The sequence below is a fragment of the Arvicola amphibius genome, chromosome 15 (assembly GCF_903992535.2).
Source record: "Arvicola amphibius chromosome 15, mArvAmp1.2, whole genome shotgun sequence".
NCBI lineage: Eukaryota > Metazoa > Chordata > Mammalia > Rodentia > Cricetidae > Arvicola > Arvicola amphibius.
In genome coordinates this window covers 22199021-22226113 of record NC_052061.1, presented here as the reverse complement: position 1 = coordinate 22226113, position 27093 = coordinate 22199021, and the positions used below count along the sequence as shown (strand labels likewise).

The 27093-nt window shown below is 47.3% G+C and overlaps 1 protein-coding gene across 3 annotated transcripts in view; it reads right to left on the bottom strand.

The window, feature by feature from the left end:
* Window positions 1-16127, bottom strand: part of Arhgap10 (Rho GTPase activating protein 10) — a 254919-nt gene extending 238792 nt beyond the window's left edge. For all 3 annotated transcript variants that reach the window (XM_042054222.1, XM_038312528.1, XM_038312529.1), the window contains exon 1: window positions 15804-16127. In XM_042054222.1, coding sequence (XP_041910156.1) covers window positions 15804-15957 — 154 coding nt within the window. In that variant the 5' untranslated portion in view covers window positions 15958-16127. The remainder of the gene's footprint in view (window positions 1-15803) is intronic.
* Between the last annotated feature and the right edge of the window lie 10966 nt (window positions 16128-27093).

Below are 27093 nucleotides of genomic sequence, written 5' to 3'. Positions count from 1 at the left end.
TTTGAGAAAAGGGCTGGAGCAGCACACATGGTACAAAAGGCTTCAGACAAGAGCTGCTCCTTACTCCACAGCCCATGGCGGAAGCCAGAAAGGGTCCCACCCAGCTGAAGCTTGATGACCTATTGAGTGTAAACAGGGGTCCTCACAGCAGCAGAGGCAGAGCTACCCAACAGAGAAAAGCACTCCCTCCTTGCAACTGCTAACTGTTGAGAAGGATCAGTACCCTTAGCAACTGTTAAATATCTGTAAATCCTGGGGCCTGAGAGGCTTAGAGCCCTCAGTGACCCTTGTAACTGTCTATAAATCCTCGATGAGGGGCAGGGCATAATTCTGCAACTCTGTTCATCTCTTGCAAGTGAGCACAGCTGCTGACACCTCAAGAGAGCACGCTACACCACTGCCAGCACCACTGTGTGTGCAGTGGCTCACAGCCTGGCGAACACTCTGCCAACTGAGTGCTGTGCATCTGCGGGACAACAAAACAAAACCTTTAAGATTTCAGAGAACACTAACACAGGCCTTTGCCTGCCACAGGTAACTCTCAGGACAAGTCAGTATTAGCTGTCAGCGCGCCTGTGTGTCTAGATCATCAGCACTAACATTACTTTTGAAATCTTGTTTTGGTTAAAAGACAAACAGCGGCCCCTTGTTGTGATGGACAGACGGCAGACACCAGTTCAGACCATCTGAGGATGACTGTCTTTCCTGTGACTTAGCAAGTCTTAGTCATCTGTCTGTCGTTGTGAGGAGACACCAGGACAAGGCAACATTTACTGAAGAGAGCATTTAACTGGGGGGCTGGCTTACAGTTTCAGAGGGTGAGTCCATTATCAGTATGGGGAAAGCATGGGGACACACGGGGAGACATGGCCCTGGAGAAGAGGGTTTTACTTTCTGATCTGCAGGAGGCAGGAAGAGACTGGGACTCACAAGGGACTTTGAAACCTCAGAGCCTACCCCAAGTGACACACTTCCTCCAACAAGGCCATACCTTCTAACCCTTCTAACCCCTCTAATCCTTTCAAACAGTTCCACTCTCTGGTGACTAAGCTTTCAAATATATAAACCTACAGACGCCATTCTCAGTCAAACCACCACAGCAGCTTAAAGGAAACTTCTTGAAAACATTTTTGATTCCCTAAAATAATCACTGCAGATATCATAGCCTTGTGACTTTAAAAAATAATACCCCGGCCCAGGTATGCAGAGCACTCTGACCCTGAAGCTTCCAGAATGCTGAGGTTACTGAAGCATAGCAGTCCATCCTAGTGCTAGAGATTGTAAATGCTAGGAAAGTCGCCGTCCCTTGAAGGTCATCTTTAGCACCCACGGATTCCATGTTGGTCTAATATAAACTCAGAGAGTTTGTGTAACTTATTAAACTGCGGCCACAGCTGGAAAAGTCAGTGGGCGCCCTTCACTGCTGCTGGCTTTCCTACACCTTCCAAAGGTCACAAGCTCTCAGACGCCTGCACAGGCTCCCTTGGAGGCGCCATTCTCCCCGTTCTGTCCTCACCTCACGCAGTGAACTCAAGTGTTAACACTCAAAATGACTCTTGGTCTTAAGGATTTAAACTTAAATTTCAAAGCCACAAAAATTCCAAACTCTTTTACAAATTCACTTCTGTTTTCTAGACAAAAAAAAAAAAAAAGCACTTTTTTCAATCCTTTCTTTGTTTTGCAAGAGTCAATCAGACCTGACACTCAGGTCCGCCTGAGTGCCTGCCAAAAAGGCACTCAATCTTGTCACAGCACACAACACCCTGTGAACTGTGGACAGAGGGTACATCCGGATTCTCTGCGTGTTCGGTCACCAACAGGCTCACCTGCATAGCCACATCAGCCTTTTCCACACACCAATGAGGACAAGGGTGACTTCAAAGGAACAAGAGATTGCATAGCAGCTGCCTCGCTCCATCCTCTCTCCCCAACCCTTACTTCAGCTACTACACAGGGCACTCAGCACAACCCCAAAGAGGTATTTCTCAAAGACTGTCACGTGACCTCACACTCCTACCATGATGGACTGTCACCACCTGCCCAAAGCAATAGGACCAAGTGACCCCTGCTCCCTACTCCTGCTCAGCCACGGAGACTCTTACTAATGAAATGACACCCGAACTCTGAAGTAAGACCTTGGCTGTTCTGCCCTGGCCTCAGTGACTCTCCACATTCCTCTGTTCACTCATTCACACTCATTTACACTTCCCTCCATTTCCTCTCATCACTACCCCATGCCCACAGTTCTGAAACTTCCTTCTACAACCTTGTACTTTGAATGCAAAACTTCTCCCATAGGGTCACGTGTTTCAATACTTGGTCCCAAACTACTGACCCCATTTGAGAAGGCTGCGGGACCTTTAAAAGAGTCTTCCTGAAGAAAGTAAGTCATGGGATGAGTCTTGAGACTTGACAGCCCCGCCCACTTCCTATTGGTTGTGCTTCCCAAGCATGGATCCAATGTGAGCAGCCAGCTCCTGCTCTTGCTCCTGGCACCTGCCAGCCTGCCAGCCTGCTGTGCCCTTCCTCACCAAGATGGACTGCATCCCTCCAGCACTGAGCCGGACAAACCTGTCTCCCTAAGCTCTCAGGACTTTGTCACCGAAATGGGAAAGTAACTACAAGACTCGAGTCCAGGCCTCGGGGCTTTCCTGAGCCAATGTTGCCGCTCTCCCAGACTCCATGGAGGCCTCACAGCTTCCCTTCCTGACTCCGTGCAGTATCGCTGGAACCATGAGCCCCGTTCTCTCTCCCTGAAACACACAGCCCTACAAGCCAAATGAACACGTCCCCAGATTCCTTCCTGCCAAGCCTGTTTCTCTGGCTGAACTTCCGCAGTGGCCAAGACTTACCTCCCACAGCAAGGAACGATGACCCCCACACCCAGACCAGCTCTAAACTGGGCCTCTCCTCCAGGCCAAGCACGCAGTCCTCTGTGTCAGAGTCAGAAGGAACAAACATGCTGCTGGGGTCAGTGCTCAGCCCTTAGGACGAGCCGCCCTGCCCTGTCTGCAGCTTCACCGCTCCCAACACCAGGCAGGCCTGATGGCGCTGGCCTCCCTCCACTCAGAAACCCCTAACCCTCCTTTGGTCTCACAGTTCTACAAGATGAGTGGCCACTGTTCATGCTTGTTTCAGGGTCTGGGGGTTGGGATCCAATTCTAAACACCAAACTCATCACATGTGTGCAAAAGGCAATTTGACGCAGTAATTTTTAATAATTTTGCTTACAAAACAAAGTTTCACGGTATAGAATTTTTCACCTGTGGTATCTTGTCAGAACTCAAACTATTCTGGAATCTGGAGTATTTCTGATTAGGAAGCTCAGTGTGAACGTCACTGCTGTCTTCTTCCACGTGCTGAAACCAGTTAGTAGTGTTGACTATGGCAGAGTGGTCGCCAGACTTGAAGCTGCCTTTTAATGAATTTACTCTCCCAATGCTGGCGCTCTGCCTGATGCACGCGCACAGTCTCCTCTGGAGAGGAGGCTCAGCAGCGCCTCAGAACGCCAGGTGACCTCTCCCTCACAGACACGAACACAACTGGTATATAATGAGTGTGAAGAAGTCTCTAAACTTTTTCCACTAGCAAACCCATACTAAGTTTACTCCTTTCCTGAAAGGAAAAACAGGGAAACTAAAATGCTGCGAGGATTAAATCAGTTCAGCTTCCATACAGAGGAGGAAAACAGGCAACTCGCCTCAGGCCACACAGTAAGCACAGCTAACTTTATCACCGTGACCTAAAACCTCTGCTGCCTTTGACCTGAATTTGACGACACAAAGCAGGGTTCGCCTGTCACAATGACAGAAGTACTACCCGTCAGATTCTCAAATAATTGTATTAACTTGTCAATGGCTCTCCCAATCCCACGCACTTTTGGCTTTATCCTCAGATCTTTTAAGGTTTTTTTTTTTTTCTCTCTCTCTCTCCTTCGACAGAGGAAATTATGAAATGGCTGCTAGATATGCCTTGGGAGGCGACCATACAATCTGAGAAGGTAAAACCAGAAGGTACTTAGCTGTACCAGGGGTTCAATATACAACCTTGACCTATGAAGGAGGGGTGTGGATTTCAACAGTTTCAGATCAGGTTTTCTAGTCAATCAATGAGAGGCCTGTATTCAGCTCTAACCCTTAAAATACTGCCATCTTGAAAGAATGAGCACTGGCTGCTCTTCCACAGGACCTGGAATCAATTCCCAGCAACCACAAGTCAGCTCACAACTGTTTGTAAGTCAGGTTTCAGGGGATTTAGCACCCTCACATAGACATGCATGCGGGCACATAAAAATAAATAAAACTTAGAGAGGGGGGGAGAAAGAACAAAAAGAAAGAATAGAAAGACAGAAAAGACAGGACAGGATAACAAGCCCATATCCCAAGACTGCTTCTTTTGTTGTTGTTTTGTTTACTTTTGCTTTTAAGACAGGGCCTCTCTGTGTAACCCTAGCTGTTCCGGACTTGCTCTATTGATCAGGCTGGTCTTGAACTCACTCTGCTTCCAGCATACTAGGATTAAAGGTGTGCACCACCACTGCTGGGCTCTATTCCTTTATCTTTATTGCTAGCAATACTGTTCAACCAGAGAAATTTAGGACAGGACTGTTTATCTTCTGAGACATGGCTTCACTATGCAGTCCCCACTGGGATTTCAGGCCCGCACCACACATTTGGTCAGACAGAGCTTTCAATAACGATTATAAGTGGCTCTCTGATTGTTCTAAATGTTTGATGTGAGTGCTGATGCTACCACCCAGCAGGGCCAGAAGCCTCAACTGTAGCTGCGGTACCTAAGAGGCTAGGCAGGGGCACCAACTGAGCCCAGAAATTTGGAGTCAGTGTAAGATTAAATACAGAAAAACTACCTCTTTTTAAAAATCAACTAAGTAACACTAGGAAAGCAAAAGCAGGTGGATCTCTATGAGTTTGAGGCCAGCCAGGTCTACATATTGAGTTCCGGGCCAGCAAAGGAAACAGTGTGACTCTGACTCAAAAAATAAATACATGTATGTGTATGTATATGCGTGTATGTATATATGTATGTATACATGTGTGTGTATACATACATATGTGTGTGCGCGTGCGCGGGCACGTAAGATCACTCAATGACAGTTTTGACTAATAAAGAAACCTTAGGCACTGAGGGCTTAAATAACTTGCCCAACATCATCCAGACTGTGATGATGCCAACTTTACAGTCAGAGGAGCAAAGAGCATTCAGTTGTCTAGAAGCCATGACACATCCAGCATGCAGGCCTAAGGGGACGCTGCTCCAGCTTAATCGGGTACCTCCAGCAGTACAGCTCACCGCCACTCACTCCATGGCTGCACCGCCTCAGCACCCACAGGCAGAGGTGCCTCTGGGTGAGCAAATCAACACGTGAGGAGAAATCACCTCAGTGATGAAATATTAAGTGGCACAGGCTTAACATCTTCCTCAGGAAACAGAAGACATTCTAGTTGAACCAAGAGGCCTGCCCAGTTGGATCAGAGGCAGCTGATATGGTTTGCCTCCTTGCAAAAGGGTGGCGTGGGAACTTTCCGTCTGGCTGTTTAAGAAGGGTGTCAATGCAGAGGCAGTCCTCTGGCCAATCTAGGAAGAATGCTTCCATATTTGGAGAACTAAGTAAACCAGGCCATGGTTCTGTCAACTCTGAGGGACAGAGCTCCAAGTAGCTACCTCCTGCAGCACGAGGAGTTTCCCCAATCGGTCAGTGACGTTGACTCATGACTTCAACACAAAAAAGAATTTCAGGACTCGACAGTTTATAAAGCAGAAGTGAGATTTAAGAAAACTATTTTAATAGAGAACAAACTTTAAGACATATTCAGGAAAGTTACACCCAAAAGCAAGGCTCTGGGCTTCTCCAAGAGAATTGCAGAAAACAAGACATGCCCAGTCAAAGATACAGGCAGGAGAAGGGGGTCAATTAATCAATCAATCTCTTAGCTGTAGCCAGCCATTTATCTGTACCACTTTGGGGGCTCTCAAGTTGCATCTCGAAAGGTAAACCCTTTTTCTCACTTTCCTCTTTGATAAATAAGGCAAATGAGGGATGTCTTGAAGCAGAAGCCACTAAGGCCACACAAGGGGTGTGGTAGCATCCTCCACCTGCAGGCTGACAGCTACATGAACTTCATGCCCCACTGCTAGCGAAAGACTCGGACTGGATTCCAGGTGAAGGGCTCCTTTCTCCTTCTCGTGCCCCCACCATTTCCCTGTCTTTCTCTCTGGCCTCCGCTTGCACTTAGATTCCCAACGTATAACGGGGCACTAAACAACCCTGCCTCATACTCACGAGTCTTCCGCCCGAGCAGCTCACACTTAGCAAAGCTTTTCAGGTACGTGGTGTTTAGAAACACAATTATCATTTTTCCTTTACATCCTAACACGGAAAGTCCAATTTCAATTAAATTTTTAAAGCTCTCAAGGTTTATTATTGTTGATCAGACCAGTCACTCATTTCTTTTTTTTTTAAATTATTTATTTATTATGTATACAATATATGCCTACAGGCCAGAAGAGGGTACCAGACCTCATTACAGATAATTGTGAGCCACCATGTGGTTGCTGGGAATTGAACTCAGGACCTCTGGAATAGCAAGCAATGTTCTTAACCGCTGAGCCATCTCTCCAGCCCCTCAGTCACTCATTTCTTGAAGGTCTGAAACGTACACTGGCTTCCTCTGATTATGGCACGGAGCTGGTAAGAGGACACAGCTAGTAAGGGCTGCACTCCCAGGGCCCAGAGCTCGGCTCAGCACCTCAGAAGGTCTTCAGAGACGCCTGGATTCAGTAACTGGAGATCATTTTCAAAGGCAGTCATTTCGGTTTCTCACATTCAGGCTTTGGTAATGAACATTCTCAAGATACACTTAAGGTTTCACTACCAAAATAAAAGCTTGGGACAAGTTGTACAAACATAAACACAGATATAAGGTACAAAAAACACCAATTAAAGTGTATGAATGTCACTCATTTTATAAAGGCTGAACAAAATGCAGCAGAACTATTTATCAGTAAGTCTAAATCTCACAAAGACCATGTGGTGGGGGACTATATGGATAAACCATCATATGCGGTCTAGAAGCATACAGAAACTGCTATGTGCCAAGCTATTAAATGTCTAGTACGTAGCTGGCATGGTGGCACACGTTTGTATTCCCAGCACTCGGGAGAAGAAACAGGAGGATGTCTGTGAGTTCAACGCCGGCCTGGTCTGCAGACCATCCACAACTGCAGAGTCCCTGTCTGAAAAAAAAAAAAACGGCAAACAAACAAACAAATGTCTAGTAACAATGAGAACAGGGATGGATGGTTCCCGCTTTTCAGGGAGAATGAGAGAAGCAACCAGCTTCTTTTTATTTCTTTTGAAGCTTAAGAATACATACATGATAGTAATTATAAAGTTCTTTGTCTTTTTATATTTCTGAAATATTTTGAACTTTTATTTCCAGTGCTGGGGATAAAAACCAGGATCTCATTCATACTGCACAGCACTTTGTCAATAAGCTACATCCTTGGGCCTCGTTTGAAATTTTGAATTAAAAAAAAAGTTCTACTAAATTTTTTTTCAAGTAAAAGGTAAAAGAAGGAATGGGGAGGGGCTGGTCATGGTGGCATACACTCTTAGTCCCACCACTTGGGAGGCAGAAGCAAGCAGACCTCTGGGAGTTTATGGTCAGCCTGGTCTACAAAGAGAATTCCAGGACAGCCTGGGCTACATAAGACACTCTGTCAAGAAGAAAAGAGGAGGAGGAGGAGGAGGAGGAGGAGGAGGAGGAGGAGGAGGAGGAGGAGGAGGAGGAGGAGGAGAAATAAGAAAAGGGAAGAAGGAAAGGGGAAAGGCGCAGATAAAGTCAGAGAAGAATGGAGGAAAAAGAATTTTGAGCGGAGGTTTGTGCCTTGTACTGGATCATAAGCAAAAATAAATTCTGAATATCTTAAACTTAAACTGCCAATTTTATTTATAACAATAACCACAATGGTCACAATTCAAATTGTACATCACTGCCACTGTGCTGAGATGAAAAAGAAATATTCTATATCTCATCAGATGACCTTCAGATGACCAGGATTTATCACTGGAACAGCCATCAGAAAACCACAATACACTCTTATTCTGGGATGGCTTGTTACTGTGGTTACAGGCTGAGGAATTGGACAAATCCAGGCTTGCATTCCAACCCCACCAAACTGTCATTTGGACACGCATTAAACCTCTGAAAACCTAATCTATAAGCACAAAAACAAAACACCATGAAGTAAGTCTTACTATATGACAGTCATGAGTTTAGCATCAAGTAGGGCAGATAATCCAACTAAAGTTAACTATTATCATATACATTTTAAATAGGAAATGCTTAATTTTTTAGATTTTTAAAATCTGATTATGTTTTGTCTTCATGTCTGTGTATAATCTGCATGTCTGGTATGCACATAGGTCAGACGAGGGTGTTGGATCCCTTGGAACTGGAGTTTCAGATGGTTGTGAGATACCATGTGGGTGCTGGGGGATCAAACTTGTGTCCTCTGCATGGGTATCATGTACCCTAAAACACTAAGCCATATGATAATTTAAGTTATTAAGAAATAACTGAAATGCACATTTTAAATAAACCTGTCTCGGAGGTTTAATTTTTAAGGAATCTAGTAAGACATTCAAGACACAGAATAACCCGCAAAGCTTGACACCCACCTCCAAAATTGGAAATAAAGCTAATTTGACAAGTTGTCTTTAAAAAATACTTCTTGAAAAATCAAAGGCCTTTAGAGGACACTGAATACCAGGAGACAAAGTCTTCATTTCTAACAGAAGACTTCACACATGACAAAAGACATCACTACCCCATGTGGTCAGATGTAGTTTATTTATCCATACAATGCCACATGTACTCAACACTCATTCAAAACACAATTTACAGCGGCTTAGGGCACCCCCGGTACAGGGCAGACTGCCTAGGAGCTCTCAGGACTCTGTCTCTCCCTGAAGTCTCGTCTTTTCTCACTATGAACTTATTAGAGCAAACACTGACGTTAACAGACTATGGTTTTCCAGCAGGACAGACTATGATTTAATGTCCCCAAGAACATCCCAGTGATGCTAAGTGTCTACAATTTCTGGTCACTGGTGTCACCATTTCAACGTTGAGCAACTAACTGGACACACCCCCGCCTGGCTGTCTGCGGACGCATGGCCATGAGAGTTCTAACAGCCTTGGTAACATCTTGTCCTTGACACTCACATCTCTGTCAATCAGGGTCCCCGAGGTATCAGCGAGCTTTACTTGTAATTTTATCCCTAGAACTTTCCAGCACGGCCAGAATGTGGCTCTGTAGCACAAATTATAATTGATCTTAATAATAAAAACTCAGAGTCGGCTATCAGGGTGAAAGCTGAAGGATCAGACATGCAGAGTGGCCACTAGAGTTTTTACCTCTACCAATGCTCAGACCGAAAGGGCGCTCCTATCCCTAAGAATTCAGACTGTGTCTCAGACTGAATACTCAGACTACACCAAGCTCCCATCTCCTCCTGCCTTGTATTACTCCCTCCACCCAGCCATATCACTCCTGTCTCCACCTTCCTGATGTTGGAATTTAAAAGCGTGGGATTCAAAGTGCTGGAATCACACGTGAGCTCTGTTTGTTTTTTAGATGAATTCAAATCTCTTATAGTCCAGGATGGCCTTGAACTCACAGAGATCCACCTCCTGAATGCCGGGATTAAAGGTGTGTGCCAACACTGCCCGGCCTCTGTGGCTAACTAGTGGCTTAGCTCTACACTCTGATCTTCAGGCAAGGTTTATCTGTTAGATCACAAACAAAATATCACCACAGGGCTCTTTCCAGAGTCTGAGAAGTCTGTTCTCTGTCACTCACTTTTGATACTCTGGGCAGACACATTGTTTAGGAGCAGTGGGTACCAAAAGTTAGATATTGGTCTATAAGCCACAACAGCCTCTTTACCCCCAAGAAAGGGGCGTTATAGAGGATATATCATAATGACTGCCTTTGAGTTTATTTGAAAGGCTTTGCATATATCAACTCAGTTCATGTAGTGACCTAGTGAAGCACGTTCTATAAACTCTAGTTTACTACTAAGAGCAGCTATAGAAAGGTCACTGAGCTGGACCCAGGTCCTACTGTTAGTTACTAGGTGGCTTCATTTGAACAGGGACTCTTGATGGGGTACACTGTTCATTCTCATCTTTGTTCATCAGTCTTTGGTTACTTTTTTAGTTTTGTCTGAGACAGGGGCTGACTGTTCAGAACTCCCTTGAAGACCAGGCTGACTTCAAACTCAGAGTCACCTACTCTTGCCTCCTGGGTGCTGGGATTAAAATCACCGCACCACCACACCTGGCCGCTCAGCTGTTTCAAACACAAAGTGCAAAGCATTCTCTCTATCACAGTCATCCTGCAAAAGCCTGAAGAACTTAGAAAACAGTCCACGAAGAGACAGCTGTGGTGGACCGAGCAATGAGAGAGACAGAAGCAAAGGTCATAAGTAAGAGGCCAGCTGGGATACACAGCTTGGCCTGTGTCTCACAACAGACAAACAAAAGGTGAAGGGGATGGGAAGGAGGGAGGACGACTCACTGAGGTTCCCGAGGACCCAAGGACATCAGCTCACTGAACAGAGAACATTCTAAAGGAGCAACACCCTGCTGCAGGTGGCTTCTGATACCCAACCCACTCTAAAAGGAATCACCGGCAGTGAGCAAAGTATTTCAAGCCCTCAAGCAGAGGCTGTCCATGGGAAGCTCTTCAGAACAAAGGAAAGCATACACCTCCTTCTGTTCAGGAAAATATTAACATATAATTTTATTTTCTATACTGCTCTAATTTCCATTTAGTAGCTACATCGGCACAAATCTACAACACCTATTCCAACAAAGGAAGTAAGAGAACACCGACCCAAACTGTCTGCATGTGATGCAACAAATATTCAGATGTGGCCTCGGGCCTAGAACAAGCCATGGCTCACGGCACCACGAACACAGATGGAATTAGCTCATTGCTCTCAGACCCTCCACTCAAGGTCCAAAACGGTGGGGAGCAGGCCCACACAGCACAACCCAGACCGAAGGTCTTTTTCTGCGTCCCCCTTAGCAAAAGGCAACCTTACCCCTACGTCTCCAGCAGGTTTCCCGTCAGTCTGTTGCACCAGTATTGGAATCTTCATTCTTTTCACACGTCTTAGATTGCCCTAAAACCTGCTATGTAGCAGAGAACGACCGAGAACTTTTGATCCACCTGTCTATATCATTTGAGTGCTGGGATTACAGCCTATGCCATTCCAAGCATGGTTTATGGTTCTTTGGGATTAAACCTCACACAAGCTAAATAAGTACTCTACCAAGTAAGCCACAACTCCAGCCCTTGCAATCCTCAATGTTAAAATTTCTTTTTTTAAATCTGCCTGACCAGAAAACGGATGTACTCAAACAGGGCTCAAGTCTAGTGATGTGTGATTCTCAGCTTGCTCACCGGTTCCTCAGCTCTGCCCATCAAGTCTTAAGTCTTCTCAGGCACAGTATGGACTGAGCTAAAAGCAAGTTACAGCAATCAGAACTACCCCTAAGTGCTTCTCCCTGAGTTACCGGAACAAAAATCTGGATCAGTGCAAGGGGAAAGTCTCTCCGGCATCGACGAGAGCGGCTGCAAGGCGCTTCCTTCCAGGTGTCTCGGACCCTCCTGAGCCATTTCAGTCGGTCTGCACTGATCCATTCACTGGTATCAAAAAGGAACACTCACACTCGGGTTTACAGAGAACTGAAATCACTCAATCTTCCCGATCTTGGTGTAATGTGAAGGGCACCTTAAGAAACTTCCCCAAAAGAACACCTCTGAGCCAGACACTGAAAGAAAGGGGTCTTTCACTGTTTCCTACAAAACAAAGTACAAGCCACTAAATCACACAGGCCTGGAAATATCAAAACCGAGTTTGGGCAGACCTGATCTAGACCGGGCTCAGAACACGCAAAGACTTTTATTTGTACGTGATGGGAGCAGGGAGGGACCATTCTGAGGCCTTTGGTTCACACAAAACCAGACAACCCAAGTTTACTACAGAGCCCCTCCTATGAAAAGGAGTGGTTCCCATGGTTAGGACACAGCCATAATCTGATCTGAAGCTGACCTTCCCATTCCTGGCAGTGTGCAGTGTGTTAGGATGTGAAATCTCCCTTCCAGGCAAACTGGTCACCTCATTCTTCCCCCAGCACTGCAAGTGTTCCAGGTCCTTCGCAGCTGTTTCCAATCTGACAAGGTTCTCTTCCTTAGAGCAAACACCAGTGAGTGCTAAGTTCCCAACCATCTTTGACTGCTCTACTTTAGACAAATTCGCGCCCAGCCAAATCGAAGGTTTACGATCACTGAGTCTTTTCACTCCCTTTGGCTTCCTTTTCTGTTTTATTTTTGTATTTATTACTATATTTGTACTCTGTGTTTATTATTTGTATTATGTGTGTGTCCTGTGTGTGCATTCGTGCAAATTCAGAAGGGTCAGATCCCTGTGAAGCTGGAATTATGGGTGGTTGTGAGGCCACCTGATAGGGGTTCTAGGAATTGAACTCTGATCCTCTGGGAGAGCAGTATGTGCTTAAGGGGTGACCCAGCTCTCCAGCCCCTCCACAGTTTAGATTCTGTTATTGTTACTGTTGTTGTTGTTTTGTTTTGTTTTGTTTATTTACTTTTATTTTATGTGCATTGGTGTTTGGTCCACATGTATGTCTGTGTAAGGGTGTCAGAACTGGAGCTGCAGACAGTTGTGAGTTGCCATATGGGTGCTGGGGATTAAACCCAGGTCCTCTGTTAGAACAGTTGGTGCTCTTAACCGTTGAGCCATCTCTCCAGCCCCCACAGTTTGGGTTCTTACGACAGGCTCTTACTGTGTAACTTGCAATCCTGCTGCATCAGCATCCAGACTCCTAGGCTCACAGCCGTGCACCCCACAGCTGCTGCAGCAGCCTCCAGACTCCTAGGATCACAGCAGTGCACCCCACAGCTGCTGCAGCAGCCTCCAGACTCCTAGGCTCACAGCAGTGCACCATACAGCCAGGCGTGAGTTGTATTATATATACATTTCACATCCTTTATTTCAAGAACTTAGCATAGTACGGACAGTTCAAAACAGTGCTGAGATAGAAGTGAATTCACTGCAGAAACCATCAGCAAGGCTAAGACTTCTCTGCTGCCAACACAGCATCAGACTGTCGGTACTTACTGACCACTGCCAACAGGACAAAACGCCCCAGCAAGCCTGCAGGCCCCACAGGCCTCCAACTTCTGTAGACATTCATGAAGAATTCAAAAACATTTCAAGACATTCAAACAAGTAGGGGGTGTCTTGCAGGACAATGAAGAACAGAAATCATTAAAACACACAATCCAAAGAACACAAAAGGCCTTGTTCTGCAAACCAAAGTATAAAATACCAAGAAATAGAAGTAATTTGGCAACCTGACCAACTCTTATTGTTTTTTCTGCAAATGCTTCCCTAACGTCCTTTCTTGAATCTCTAGAACCCAAAGTTATGGAAAGACAACTGGTTAGGTGACCTCATCAGCCTGTTTCCAATGCTGGGGACTTGACAGATGCTGGCAACAAGTGCATCAGGGGAAGCATGGTAAGAACTGAGCGCCCCGCCCAACCAAGCCAGACCCCACAGCAGAAATAACCCACGTCTCCGTCTTTAAGCCCAGCCCTCTTAATCTCGGCTACAAACTAGAAGACAACTTTAACTGGCCAAGTGGGAAATGGCCAAGGTCCTCCCAACTTGCCAAAAGGACATATGCTAAGCTTTTATTATTGTGGAAGGCTAGAAAAGATTCTGTCTAGTTGCTCTCTTAAGTAAGATCACCCATTCTGTGTTTATCTTTAACCAGATAAACAAGGATTAAGACACCTAATCACAAATGCCAGAAACTACCTTCTGAGGAAGAAGGCTAGCAGCCCCTACATCCCCTCCCCACCCCCTACACTGGCTGCCTCGTGAACATGAGGCATTCTCCCTGCCAGCAGAGCAACCAGCACGCAGTCACAGAAATAGCTTCCTACCCATGGCCAGACTGACTTTGCCATCTGCCCCCTCCTCATCTCCCTAGCTTCAGGGGAAGCTTCTAGCCAACAGAACAGGCTGGAGACAGCTTCAACTGGGATTCCCGTAGCCCACATAAAGATGGAAAGGGAGATCCAACTCCACAAAGCTGTCCTCTGCACAGTGGCACGAGAGTATGCGCACAAAGAGAAGGTACCCACATGTCCCATCCCGTGACTGATGCTCCTTAATGCTGGGCCATGGAAACACTAGCACATACACTTCAGGGCCGCTGATGCTCCCCACACCCCTCACTGCCCATGGTCATTCCTCTACATTTGCAGACCCTGCTCCCACCTAGCCCAAAAGCTCAGAGCCAAAGGCCTGGACAGCCACCCAGCAAATAACCCTCCCATCACAAAATGATTCCCAACCCCAACTCTGCAACACCAAAGAGGTCACAGAACCACTGGAACCTTGGAGATGGTCCAGAGAAGTTGGGTGTCTTGCTTCCCAAATTACAGGGATGGCAGCACTAAATTCTTCCCATTAAAAAAATATTTCAACTCATTCATTAAGTGAATATTAACTGGCCAGGCCTTGGACGGGGAGTAGAGAAGGAATGTGCAGTATGTCTTAATCATCCTGGATGCAAAACGGGATGAGAGTGGACCCGGGTTATTGCTCCAGAGGCGAGGTCTACAAACACATGGAATAAACTCCCAGGGATGGCAATGATTGAACCAGGGAGCCTAATAAACACCAACCCAAGAGGCTGGGTACTGAGCATGTGCTTGGCTCCTGCGTGGTCGGGTCTTTTTAAGAGGGAAAGGGGTGCTCACTGTAACTCAGGGGACTGGGGGTTCCAGTGTGGCCTGGCTGCCAGCCCCTGGCCCTGGAGAACTTCGTTCCATTTGTAGAACATTACAACTGTTTCTGCACAGATTTCAATCCGCCTCTACTCCTAACTCACTACAGCTCCAATACACTTTCTGTTGTCTTCAGAGGTGGCTTGAGGGTTGCTTTGTTTGACTGTTTGTTTGTTTGTTTGCTGTTTGCTTGAATACTGGATCGGACTCAGGCGGAAGGCAACAAGCCTGAAGAGAGTAGAATCCCCTACACACTGGCACTGCAGGCCAGAACCAGGGGGCAATCTGCCCACTGACCCTTTCAAACCCCAATCTTTGAACCCGTCTCAGCACAAGTCAGCAGGAATGTGCAGAAGGCAGCACAAAGCCAGGTAGACTTTCTGGTTTAGCACATGAGAGACGTAGGTCGCGACTGTCTCGGAAGACAGAAAAAAAATACACAAAAGATGCTTACTTAATCAATAAAAATACATACTTAAGGGACTTTTGAAGAACTCAACTACAGGGAGGGTCTCAAAGAATCTCCAAGAAAGTTCCTTGGAAAGGTTAAGATACAAACTGTCTAACCGAGTCGGTATTTTGCCGGAGACTGGGAAGAGCGTTAAGGCGCAGTAAAACCTGACTGCAGAGCCGAGTCGGAGCCGAGACGAACTCCGCTGGGGCAGGCGGGAGCCCCGGGGCAGCTCCCGCGCCACGGAGGAGCTGGGGAGGGCCGGGAGACGAGCCCAAACCGCCTAGAAGAAGAATGTCCTGGAGCCTATCCCCTTAGGAATCGCCTATTCCTCCAGCCCTGTTTAGGGGCACAGAGCCATCGCACTCGGGAGGGAAGACGCTACTCCCGCCTTCCACGCCACGCCGCAGCCCGAACGCCAGTGGGCCCCGCTTACTTTTGGTGGCGGCGATGAGGTTCTTCCCATCTTTGATGAGCTCTTTGATGAACTTGTTGGTCCTCTCGAGCTCCGCTTCGTGCGCGCGGATCCTCTCCCGGAACCACGGGCTGTCGAGGTAGCAGTCGCTGAACTCCAGGGGCTGCAGCCCCATGACTGCAGCGGTGCAAGTCGACGGGCGGGCAGGCGGGCGAGCGCAGGCCCAGCTGGGCTCCGAGGCGGCGGCGGCCAGGTACGGGCGAGAGCGCTAGCAGGCTGGAGCTAGCAGACTGGAGCTAGCAGGCTGGAGCGTGCGGTGAGCGCAGCGCCCTCATGTCCCGCGAGTCCAGCTGCTACTCCGGCAAGCGAACTGCTTGGCTCCCCAATCCCGGCAGCCCCCGGCTCCAGAGCGCGCGCCCCGCCTCGCCCCGCCCCGCCCCGGGCGTGCCCGCCCCGCCCCCGCCCCCACGCCCCTGCTCTCCCTCCCCGGCGCCTTCGGCTCTCCTCCCTGCCCTTCCCCGGACGCCTCTTCCTTTTCTAACCCCACGCGCAGTCGCCCCTCCTCTTCCTCCAGAGGCAGCTGCGGTGGCGCTCGCCGTCCGCGCCCTCCACCCTCGGGCGCCTGAGCCTCCCTAGTCTGGGCTCGCGCGCTTCAGGTGACTCAGGCAGATCCCCGGAGTGGGCGCCCGACCGAACGGCGTGGAGTCTTCGTAATAGCAGGCCTCGGTCCCCGCGGTCAGACGACTTATCTCGGCGCGGACGAGCAGGCGGAAATGATTGACTCATTATCTGTGTACCCGGGGAAGGACGCCGCGATGTGCAGAGGCTCGCCCGCCGGCGCTCGCTCTCTTCTTCCGCTTGGCAGCCTGCGCGGGACTGCATAACATCCCCACCTTGGCGTCCTCTTTGCAGCTTCTACAGCTTTCGTGCCCACTTCGAATGACTTAGGGCAAGGGAGCGTGTGGCTAAACCGCGTTGACACTTTTTCTGTCCTGTTCGGCAGATTAAATTTACACGAGTAGGAGAGGCGGTCTTTATTCCAAAAATAGCCCGCCTAAAGTAAATGCCAGACTCTGGTTTTTCACCTGATAGGACGCAGTGTAGACAAGTGCGAATTCGTGTCAGTGCGCCCACGAAAATCCTTTCCTATGGCGTGCTTTGTAAAACACTACCTCCCCTCCCTGAAATGTGTACACCAAATCATTCACTGGAGGCACTTTATCAACCAACAGTTCTTTAAGGATTACAAAGTTCCAGGTGCACATAGGACATACGTTTTTCACAACACGTTTCCATGTGAATGTATAATGATGGTAATAGTACCAGGAAACTTCAAAATGATTCTTTAAAACCTTCAACCTGAGTGCAGTAATTAAGAGTCGTTTGGCCAGCCAGCTATAGGAGTCCTAACCCTCTGCAAGCAGCTAAATAGGCCTATCCAATAACTTCTGATGGAAAACCGTGCCATTTGAGAGCCTAGCCCACAGATAAGCATTATTTCAATGTCCATCCTCCTGGCCCAAAATACTTTATAAATAATGTCTAGACAGTTTGAAAGATTCATTTCCTACCAAAATCAGCAAGGGGATCTGCAAAAGAGAAAGATGCAAAGGGGAGGAAAGTCTGGAGAGTGAATTGGGGCCCTGCACAAGAGCCTAACGCACAAAAAGACTAAACCTAGCCAGGCATAGTGTGGGAGGCCCCAGATTCCCCGAATCCCATACACTGAAGCAAGAGGATTGAGAGTCTAAAGCCAACCTGGATTACATGATATAAGGCCAGGCGGTAGCAAGAACCTGTCTCATAAACAGAACAAGGGCCAGTGTACTGACTTAAATAAGAATGACCTCTACATATGTTCCTATATTTGAATGCCTGGTTACTAGTGTGGAACTGGTGGGGTGGGGTGGGAAAAATTAGGAGGCGTGGCCTTACTGGAGGTGGGCTTTGAGGTTTCAAAAGCTCAAACCAGTCCCAGTCTCTCTCTGTCTCTCTGTCTCTCTGTCTCTCTCTCTCTCTCTCTCTCTCTCTCTCTCTCTCTCTCTCTCTCTCTCACACACACACACACACACACACACACGTTTGTGAGTTGAGATGTAAACTCTCATCTACTGCCCTAGCACCCTGCCCACCTGCCTGCCTGTCTGCCTCCATGCTAAATGCTGTGATGATTGACTAACCCTCTGAACCTGTAAACACGCCTCCAGGTAAATGTTCTTTCATAAGTTGCCTTGGTCAATGTATCACAGCAATGGAATCATAACTAAGCCAGCTAGATTGCTTGGTGGATAATAGTGCCTGCCTCCAAACCTGATGACCTAGGCCCCACAAGGGAGGAAGAGGCAAACCATCCCTGCAAGTTGTGCTCAAACCTTCATGCACACTCATGCCTATTTGCACACACACACACTGAACATACCCTCCAAGTAAAGGCCGCAGAGTCTTTGTCAAAGAGTTCAACAGACGACTCAGATACCTGAGGAGCACTTCCGAGAGAAGGTAAATAGGGGATGAAAATATCCATGCACAGGCACGCTTGTGCATGAGTGTCCCTAGCAGCATTTCCTACGGCAGCCCCACGTGGAGTCAACCCAGATAGACACCAGCTGTTGGAAAGTGTGCACAGCGCATGTGTCTACACAATGCAGAATTAATCCACCATGGAAAAGGGCGCAGCCCAGCATGCGTTACAGAACTCACGCTCCCAGGAGGACAGACACAAAGGCCACATGCAATACCATCCATCCAGTCAACGTGTCCAGAGCAGGAAAATCCGTAGAGACGGGAAGTGTGCTCGTGGTTGTGGAGTGGACAGAGCCAGGGTAGAAAGAGCCTCGTAGGCCCTGCTTGGATTGTAGGCGCCATCCCCATGCTATTGCAGGCCCCTGAAGTATGGTCATAATATGATCTAATGTGAGATTTCTGTCAAGCAACTGTTTGGCGGATGAGGGTCCTGTAGGAAAGAAATGGCAGAACTTAATTCTGTGTCTTACAGGAACTGTGTCTTACAGGAAGTTTCTGGGACTTCGAAATTGTCTGAATATTGGAAATGAGAAAAGTGTCCCATGAACCACGAACAGTGCTGCCACCTGGAGCCATGGAGATTTCCGGGTACCAGCTGCTGCCTAGGGCCAAGTCTGGGTCCATGGCCCTGCAGAGGCCAGGGTCTGGGGAAGTGTCCATGGCTCTAGATGCCACCAAGGGCGTTGTGGATTCCGGGAATCTGACCCGCCACCTGGGACCATGCAGTTGCCGGGTCCATGGTGACATCTAGGCCCAAGCTGCTGCTGAGGACCATGCCTGGGTCTGTGGTGGAACAGCAGCTGGGGTCTGTGATGATGTCCATGGCTGGTGTTTGCAAGGAACCATTAGAACCATGCTGTGCTGAGCCAGCCCACCCTTCACTGGCCCTGACCCTCAATGGATATTGCAGCAGGCAAGCTGGCACTACCCCTCAGGGGAGCCCTCACCCCCCACACCGTACCCAGCCCCACCCCCACCCCCGCACATAGGTATGGACCTCACCTGGGCAGCACACTAGAGCTGAACCTGTGGTCAGGGACACAGGTGAGCCATCCCTGAGCCCATGAAAGCAGGAGAATTGACCCACCTCCTCCCATCATGTGGTGGCATGAATGAGGGAAAGATGACTTCCCCTCCCCCCTCCTCCTCCCATTACCATCTGCAGCACGTGAGAGAGCTGGCCCTGGGGTCACAAGAGTAGGAGAGCAGCCCAGACCCTCACCAGCTGCAGTGCATGAGAAAGGGCAACACATACCCTGCTGTGGGGATGCAGGTGAGCCAGCCCTGAGGGCAGGAGAGCAGGAGAACTGACCCCACGACCCCTCCCTATATGCCCCCTACAGCAGTTGGGACAGAGGGCCTGCAGCTCACCTGGGCCAAACAGTAGAGTTGGCCCTGGCAATATGAGTGAGCAGGACCTGGGTCTGAGGGTCCCAAAGCAGGACAGCTGTTGCAGCTCCTCAAAGTGAGGGAAAGCTAGGCAGCTGACCAACCCACCTGCCACCCAGACCCAGAGTCAGGGCTATGAGTTAGCCCACCACAACACCCACTTCATCTATGAACTGTTGGAGCATGTGAAGGGGACGAACCTACAGATCCAAAACAGCAGAATCTCCACGCACAGAACAGCAGGATATCCAAGAGGAACCCCAGTGAGAGCCCAGAATCAATAGTGTAACAGAAATCAGAGGCCTCGGACCAGATCAATGACTCACAGCATGAACACTTACAACTCAAGCTGTGTGGACTAAAGGGTAAACTGTGACTCACCAGGCCACACTGCAGCTTCCATGCCAAGATTCTTTTTTTGTTTTGGTTTGGCTTGTCTTGGTTTTGGTTCTTTGTTTTGTTTGGTTTTGTTTTGCGGAGAGGTTGGAAGGGCAGAGGGTGAATAGAAAGGGACAGGGATGAGTGGGGTCAGCATGCATGATGAGAAGTCCATAGAGAGTCAATAAAAGTTTAAAAAAAGATGAGCCCAGACTCCTGGCATAATGGTAAAATAGGCAGATGGAAAGAAACCAATGTGCTAGTCCAAGCAGTACTGTGATGGACAGGGCCAGTTTGAGAGTGTGATTTGTGAATTGGAGGTGTCTGGGAACATTCCAGTATATCAGCACGTCAGAAACACACTTGTCATGCTTTGGGTTAGTTACAGACTCAATCCCAGTGCGTTCTGATCAAGTTTCTGCCTAAATGAAATAGGTAAACTGGGCAGAAGCCCTTCCCCTGCAGTGATTCCAAGGTAGACGGTCTCTACCACAGGCTAACACCTTTTGTTGTTGTTGTTGTTGTTGTTGTTGTTGTTGTTTGGGGGAGTTCGAGACAGGGTTTCTCTTTGAGACAGCCCTGACTGTTGTGGAACTCACTCTGTAGACCAGGCTGCCCTTGAACTCACAGAGATCCGCTGCCTCTGACTCCCGAGTGCTGGGTTTAAAGGCGTGTGCCACCACTGCCCAGTTTACAGGCTAACACTTTTATGAGTGAGGAATTTAAACTACAGCTATGCCAAAAGTAAGTGACCAAATGGGAAGAAAAGAAGGAGTGATCTCCGGGTATCTTTCAAACTACCTGACAAACAACAACAATGAAGGATATGCCCAAGTGGTTTCGTGAGCGAGCGAATGGACCACACTGCTGAGCACACTGCTGAGCACGCAGGCTCTATGCCAGTGTTGCTACCCAGTTTCCTCCTTCTGCAGCTCTCACCACCACCCAGCAGCTGTGCTGACTTCAGCCTCTATCCAGCTTCCTTCACGGAACCAAAATGGCTTCATCACTTCCAGACAATTCCTAAGCCAGAAGGATGATCCTGCTACAACTCATTCAATTTGTCCAGTTTGGGGGACAGTACGCCCTTACACTGAAGACAGTTGCCCTTCGTTCAATTACTATGGAAACAGGTGGATAATGTCAAGCATCCCAGATCACTCAGAGGCCATTTCATGACCAAAGGACAGCTTAACCCAGACACACGGAAAGCAGCTTCCCGGTGGGTCAGTGAATTGTTAAGAGTATCCAATGAGAAGTACAATGGTGATGCTCCCACAGGGATGCCAATATGCTCAAGTGCAGACCTAAAACCATCGGAGTGGTCCGCTTTATTATGTGTATCTCATCACCATAGAGAAGAGCACAGTGAAGGGGCTGAGAGACCCCTCCCTCTTCCCCACTCATAACAACCAATAGCAATCCATCATGTGCCTTTCCTTAGAAACAATTTCTCACTGAGTAACTCTCCACACGTCTGATACCCCCGTTACATCGTTCTTTCCTCTAGAAGTCTTAGAACATGAGGCCTCAGTTTGAGAAAGATTGTGCTGGGAGCACTGTGCTGGGTCAGTGCTACTGCGAGTCCCTCCTATAACTCTGCGCCTTCTGGGATGGCAGCTCTGCCACTGTTGCTGCTAGAAGTTACTGAGAACCCAGTCCCTGGCAGATCCTGAGGGGGTTCTCTGTGACAGCAGTGAGCCAAACAAGCATGCCTGTCACCTCCATGACACAAAGAGTGCGCGTATGAGCACAAATGTGAAGAGAAACCTCTGAGCAGGGCTGGGACTCAGCACGCGGCTGCCAAGGGGACTTAGACTCTACTGAGCTGTCGGGATGTGGCAGAGACGTAAGTGTTAGGGTTAGCGGGCAGAGAGGCAGATGTTATGTGGAGAGAAACACTCACGGAGGGGGATCAGCTTTGGGAAGGGCCCTGTGGCTGGAGCACGGAGGACTCAGGGGGGACAAAGAGGGAGTGGTCCATCCATGTGCTTTCCATTAAGCTTGTCGCTTTCCCTGGGAATGTGGAGCGTGGGCCTCCAGCGAGAGAGTGCCTTTTCCAGGACTCCTACATCACAGCTTACAAGAGCTGGAGACCCTGAGAAACTTCTATTGCGCTTATCTGATGACACTAGGCCAGCAGATGCTAAGGACATGGAGCAGGCAAGGCTTTATATTAGCACTGCAAAGTCCCCAGTGTGAAGATGCCATCTGGTCCCCTTGAGCCAGAAGGAGCAAGCTGACAAGTGGTACGCAGCACACTGATGCTTGCTCTACCAGCCCAGCAGCCTGGCTACAAAGTAAGCATTCTAATGAAGCCAGGGGACACGTGGAGAAACGAGTGTGAAGGGAGCCAGATTTTCACCCCACCCACATTTAAATCCACAGCCTCTGAAACAGTCTGGTACTCTGTCCTATCAGATCTGGAGCCACTAGAACCTTGCTAAGGAGATGTAGGTCGTGGCACCCACGAGTCCCTTCCCCAGGCAGAGTCCTCTATCATTAGTATAGTTATTGCTGCTCCACCCATCCCCAGCCAGAAAGAGTTGGCAGGTAGGAGAGGGCACTCGCTAGGCAGGTCATGAAAATGTCTGTCCAAATAAATCCGTATTCCCCAATGCCCACAGACCACCCCCGGGCAAATGCTGCCCTCTTTCCTGTGACATGTGGATGAACTAACTTAATAAGTGACCTTGGAATTTGTTTCCTCCAGATAGTCATATGTATATGTAACAATATATACATACGCATGTCAGCACAAAGAAAGCACCTGCAAAGAATGCTTTTCCCAGCACCCAGATCACCCACAGTATGGCCTAGAGAAGTTTCTACAGTGTGACCTCCAGCTGGGCCAAGATCCGGCCACTGGAAAGTCAACCAACAACAGCTGAGGCATGCTCACAGTCAATAGAAGGTGAAAAGTTAGGAGCATGTGTACTCTGATCATTTGCTTCAGACATTCAATCTCTGCAAAGCAATATTATTTTTGGTGGGAGAAATAAGGGGGGCAAAATGGGAAAAGACAGGAGGAAGTGGCTGCTACCATTTTAAGAATTTGAAAAATATTAAACCACCATATAGCAACTAACCAATACACACAAAGTAGGGGCCTGAATGCCACTGAATTCCTGTTCTTTGCTCTTAGGTGCTGAATGCCGGCATTTGCTGGGCTCCACTTTGTTTCCACTTCCCAACAGCAGCCTGATTTCTACCTGGTATCCACTTCCTCAGATACCATGCCCCTGCCTTCTTGATAAAACCCCTGAGCCTCCTCCAGCCAGAGGATCTAAAAGCTCTCTGGAGACTTTTGCTGTAAGCCTTCCCGTGGGTCCTTCCACAGGCAAGGTCCAAGCACACGGCATAACTTCAAGAACCAGCCCTGCATCCCCGAGACTTAGACTTCTGAACCTGATAAAACACAGATGGGGGAGGCAAAGTTCACGTAGTCCAGCCAAGCATGTTGAAATAGAAAGACCTGCTTCTTCGCAGGCTACCTGCCTTCTTCCAGGCAGGCTCTGCCCGCTTCTCTAACACCTTACTAAATAAAATGTCCTTCTGCTTTCGTGGCCAGAATCCTTGCAACCAAAGCATATTAGCAGACATTCAGTACGTTCAGGGGAAATCCTAGGGTATTTACAATTGGCTATTTGCCATAAATAGAGTAAAATACAGCAGCATTCTGTCTACATCGCAGAAGGGGAACCTCGTTACCTGTAGCGTATAGTGTAGAAACAAGGCTCCAGCTAACACTCACCATGATCTCTTTACTCTCAGCAACCAGATCTTAATTCCTCCTTTGCCGGGAGCTGCCTGACCTGCTTTAGACCAGTATTCTTTGTCATTTTCCCATGGGACTCTCATTTTAAATCAATGTTACCATAATGGTCATTTTGAAAGAACTTGCAGACTGGAGAGATGGCTCAGCTGTTAACAACCCTGGCTGCTCTTCCAGAAGAAACAAAGTTTGATTCTCAGAACCTACTTGATGGCTCACAACCAACTGGAACTCCAGACCCAGGGCATCGAACACCCTCTTCTGGCCTCCAAGAGTACTGCATGCATGTGTGGCATAGCAGATGTATATGTAAGCAAAACACTCATACACATAAACGGAAATAAAATAAGAAGAAGCTTGGGGGAGTTTGCTGGACCCCCTAGTCTGAATTTCCAACTTGTCCGGTAGTATATGAGACACTAGTGCAGTGAACAGAGTTCTTTGACACAGAGACCAGAAACATAACCAAGAATGACTCATCTCTGCATGGCCACCCTTCTGAGAACCAATGAGAACATCACATACTCCCAAGAACAACACAAAGGCCACACAAAGTGTCACGTGTCTGCAATCACAGCACACCAGGAGTGTATGGAGGATCAGGATTTCAAGGCCAGCCTCAGCTACATAGCAAGATCAGGCCAACCTGAGCTACAGGAAACCCTGACTCAAAAGTTCCAAAACAAGGGTCTAGAGAGATGGATCAGCAATTAAGAACCCTTGCTTCTCTTACACAGATGGTTTCATAACTGCCTGTAAGACTTCCTCTGGCCCCTATTCACACACACAGACACACACACACACACACACACACACGTGAATGCACACATACATAACATAAATAAAAACAAACAAGTCTTTAAAAGCATTTTAAAACAATACAAAACATGGCAACAAAAAGAGAATATCCCAAGAGCAAGAGCTGGTGAGTTGAGCTTGAAAAAACTCGAAAAAAACTTTTTTTTTTTAAAGAATGTTTATTTCATATATAGACGATTGTTCTCACACTGGTAATTATACATGTGAATGTTTGGGACAATAGGCTCAGTAACGGTTAGGGGGCTGGTTTTAGGACAGTTACTTTTGCACAGCAGCAATTCTTTTTTTTAAGATTTATTTATTATGCATACAATGTTCTGTTAACATATATACACCAGAAGAGACACCAGATCTCATCACAGATGGTTGTGAGCCACCATGTGGTTGCTAGGAATTGAACTCAGGACCTCTGGAAGAACAGCTAGTGCTCTTAACCTCTGAGCCATCTCTCCAGCTCCCTCGAAAAAAACTTTTAATCTTTCTCTTTGTTTTGCGGACATGGATTTCCTGCGTGGCACAACGGATCAGTTCTAGAAGTGGAATTGGTGATGGCTGCACAGCATTGAGTTTCTATTGAATGCCCCTAAGAGCTATGAGCTGAAATGTGTTTAAACTGATAAATGTTGTATTTCACCTACTTTATCACAATAATTTTCTAAGCTTTCTGATGAAATCTAGGAGCAATCAGAGCTTGAGAAAACAGTCATATGTTGCAAAAACATATATAAGCCACTTCTTTCAGAAAATAATTGGATGGCATTTATCTGAAGATGTGCAACATTGAACTCTTCAAATTATTCCTCTTCTGAGAAATTTTTAAATTAAAATTCTTTGTGGAAATGACCATAGTTCCAGCATAATTCTGCAGCTGCTCTTGGTTTCGAAGACAGCTGTCACTCAAATCAAGGCTGCCCTACAACTTGAAATCATCCTGCTCTGGCCTCACAAGTGTGAGATTCCAGGAGTGTGTCACCACACCTGAATCCTAGTATGATTTTTAAAAGCCAAAGCCTTAAAGTTTGAACTTAACCACAGCGGATTTGTGAAGTAATTTATTATATATTCACATAACCAAGTGCTAGGAAGGTATTTAAAATTATAGTGTGGAAGAATATTTAATGATATAGAAGTGTTTCAATATAATGCTAGTGAAAAAGACATGGAGTTTAGCCTGGCTGAGTTCTGGATTTTTAGGTGGTGAGTTTATTAATTTTTAAAAAATATATGTAAGGTTAACTTGACAGCAGTAATTCCTGATAAATTCAGCCTGACATTTTGCCCATAAAATGTTTCTTGAAGCTGGGTGGTAGTGGCTCATGTCTTTAATCCCATCGCTCAGGAAGGTGGATCACATAGGTGGATCTTTGTGTGTTCGAGGCCAGCCTGGTCTACAGAGTGAGTTCCAGAACAGCCAGAACTGTTACACAGAGAAACCCTGTCTTGAAAAAAACCGAAACAAAGACAAATGTTTCCTGAAATTATTAATACTATTTCATGACTGCTACTCAAGCTCTTTAAGTATTTTAAGGTGCCATTTATCTGCGTCCAGAATCAAACTCATTAAAATAGCAAAGTCATTCTTATGTCTCCATTTTTATTTTTAGTACAAATCTTCTAGTTCTCACATTTCTTTTTTTTTTTTTTTTTTTTTTTTTTGGTTTTTCGAGACAGGGTTTCTCTGTGGCTTTGGAGCCTGTCCTGGAACTAGCTCTTGTAGACCAGGCTGGTCTCGAACTCACAGAGATCCGCCTGCCTCTGCCTCCCTAGTGCTGGGATTAAAGGCGTGCGCCACCACCGCCCGGCTAGTTCTCACATTTCTTGCATTTAAATTTCTTCCACTTAAAGAAGGTTATTGAGAAAAGAATAGCTAAAGAGAAGCCAGGGGCCAGGGATGGTGGCCTCCCCTCCACATCTTTTTTTTCTTTTTGATTTTTTGAGAAAGCATTTCTCTGTGTAACAGTTCTGGCTGTCCTGAACTCACTTTGTAGACCAGACTGGCCTCATAGCATGTGTTACACCACCACCCGGCTTGGCCTCCATGTCTTTAACCACAGAACTTGGGAGGCAGAGGCAGGAGAATCTCTGTGAGTTCCAGGCCAGCCTAACTTACATACCAAGTTCCAGCCAGGACAACATAGAGTAACCTTGTCTTCAAAAACAACAAAACAAGAAAACAGGCTAAGAGGGCGCTTTTGGTTAATTACTGCTGTCTTTCCTTTCTTTTAAGTTGTTGTTTGTTTTGTTTTAGCATTACATCATCTTCCCCCAAAAGAAAATCTTATTTTTCATGCTATGAAAATGACCTTAACAGGATATTTTCTGGACTCTCTCCTGGTGTTGTCACTTGAGCACTGAGGGCCTTGCTGCTCTCTGGTCCTGAGGCAGCGCAAGCAGCTGGGATTGGCTCCTGTGTTCAGTAGAGGAGAG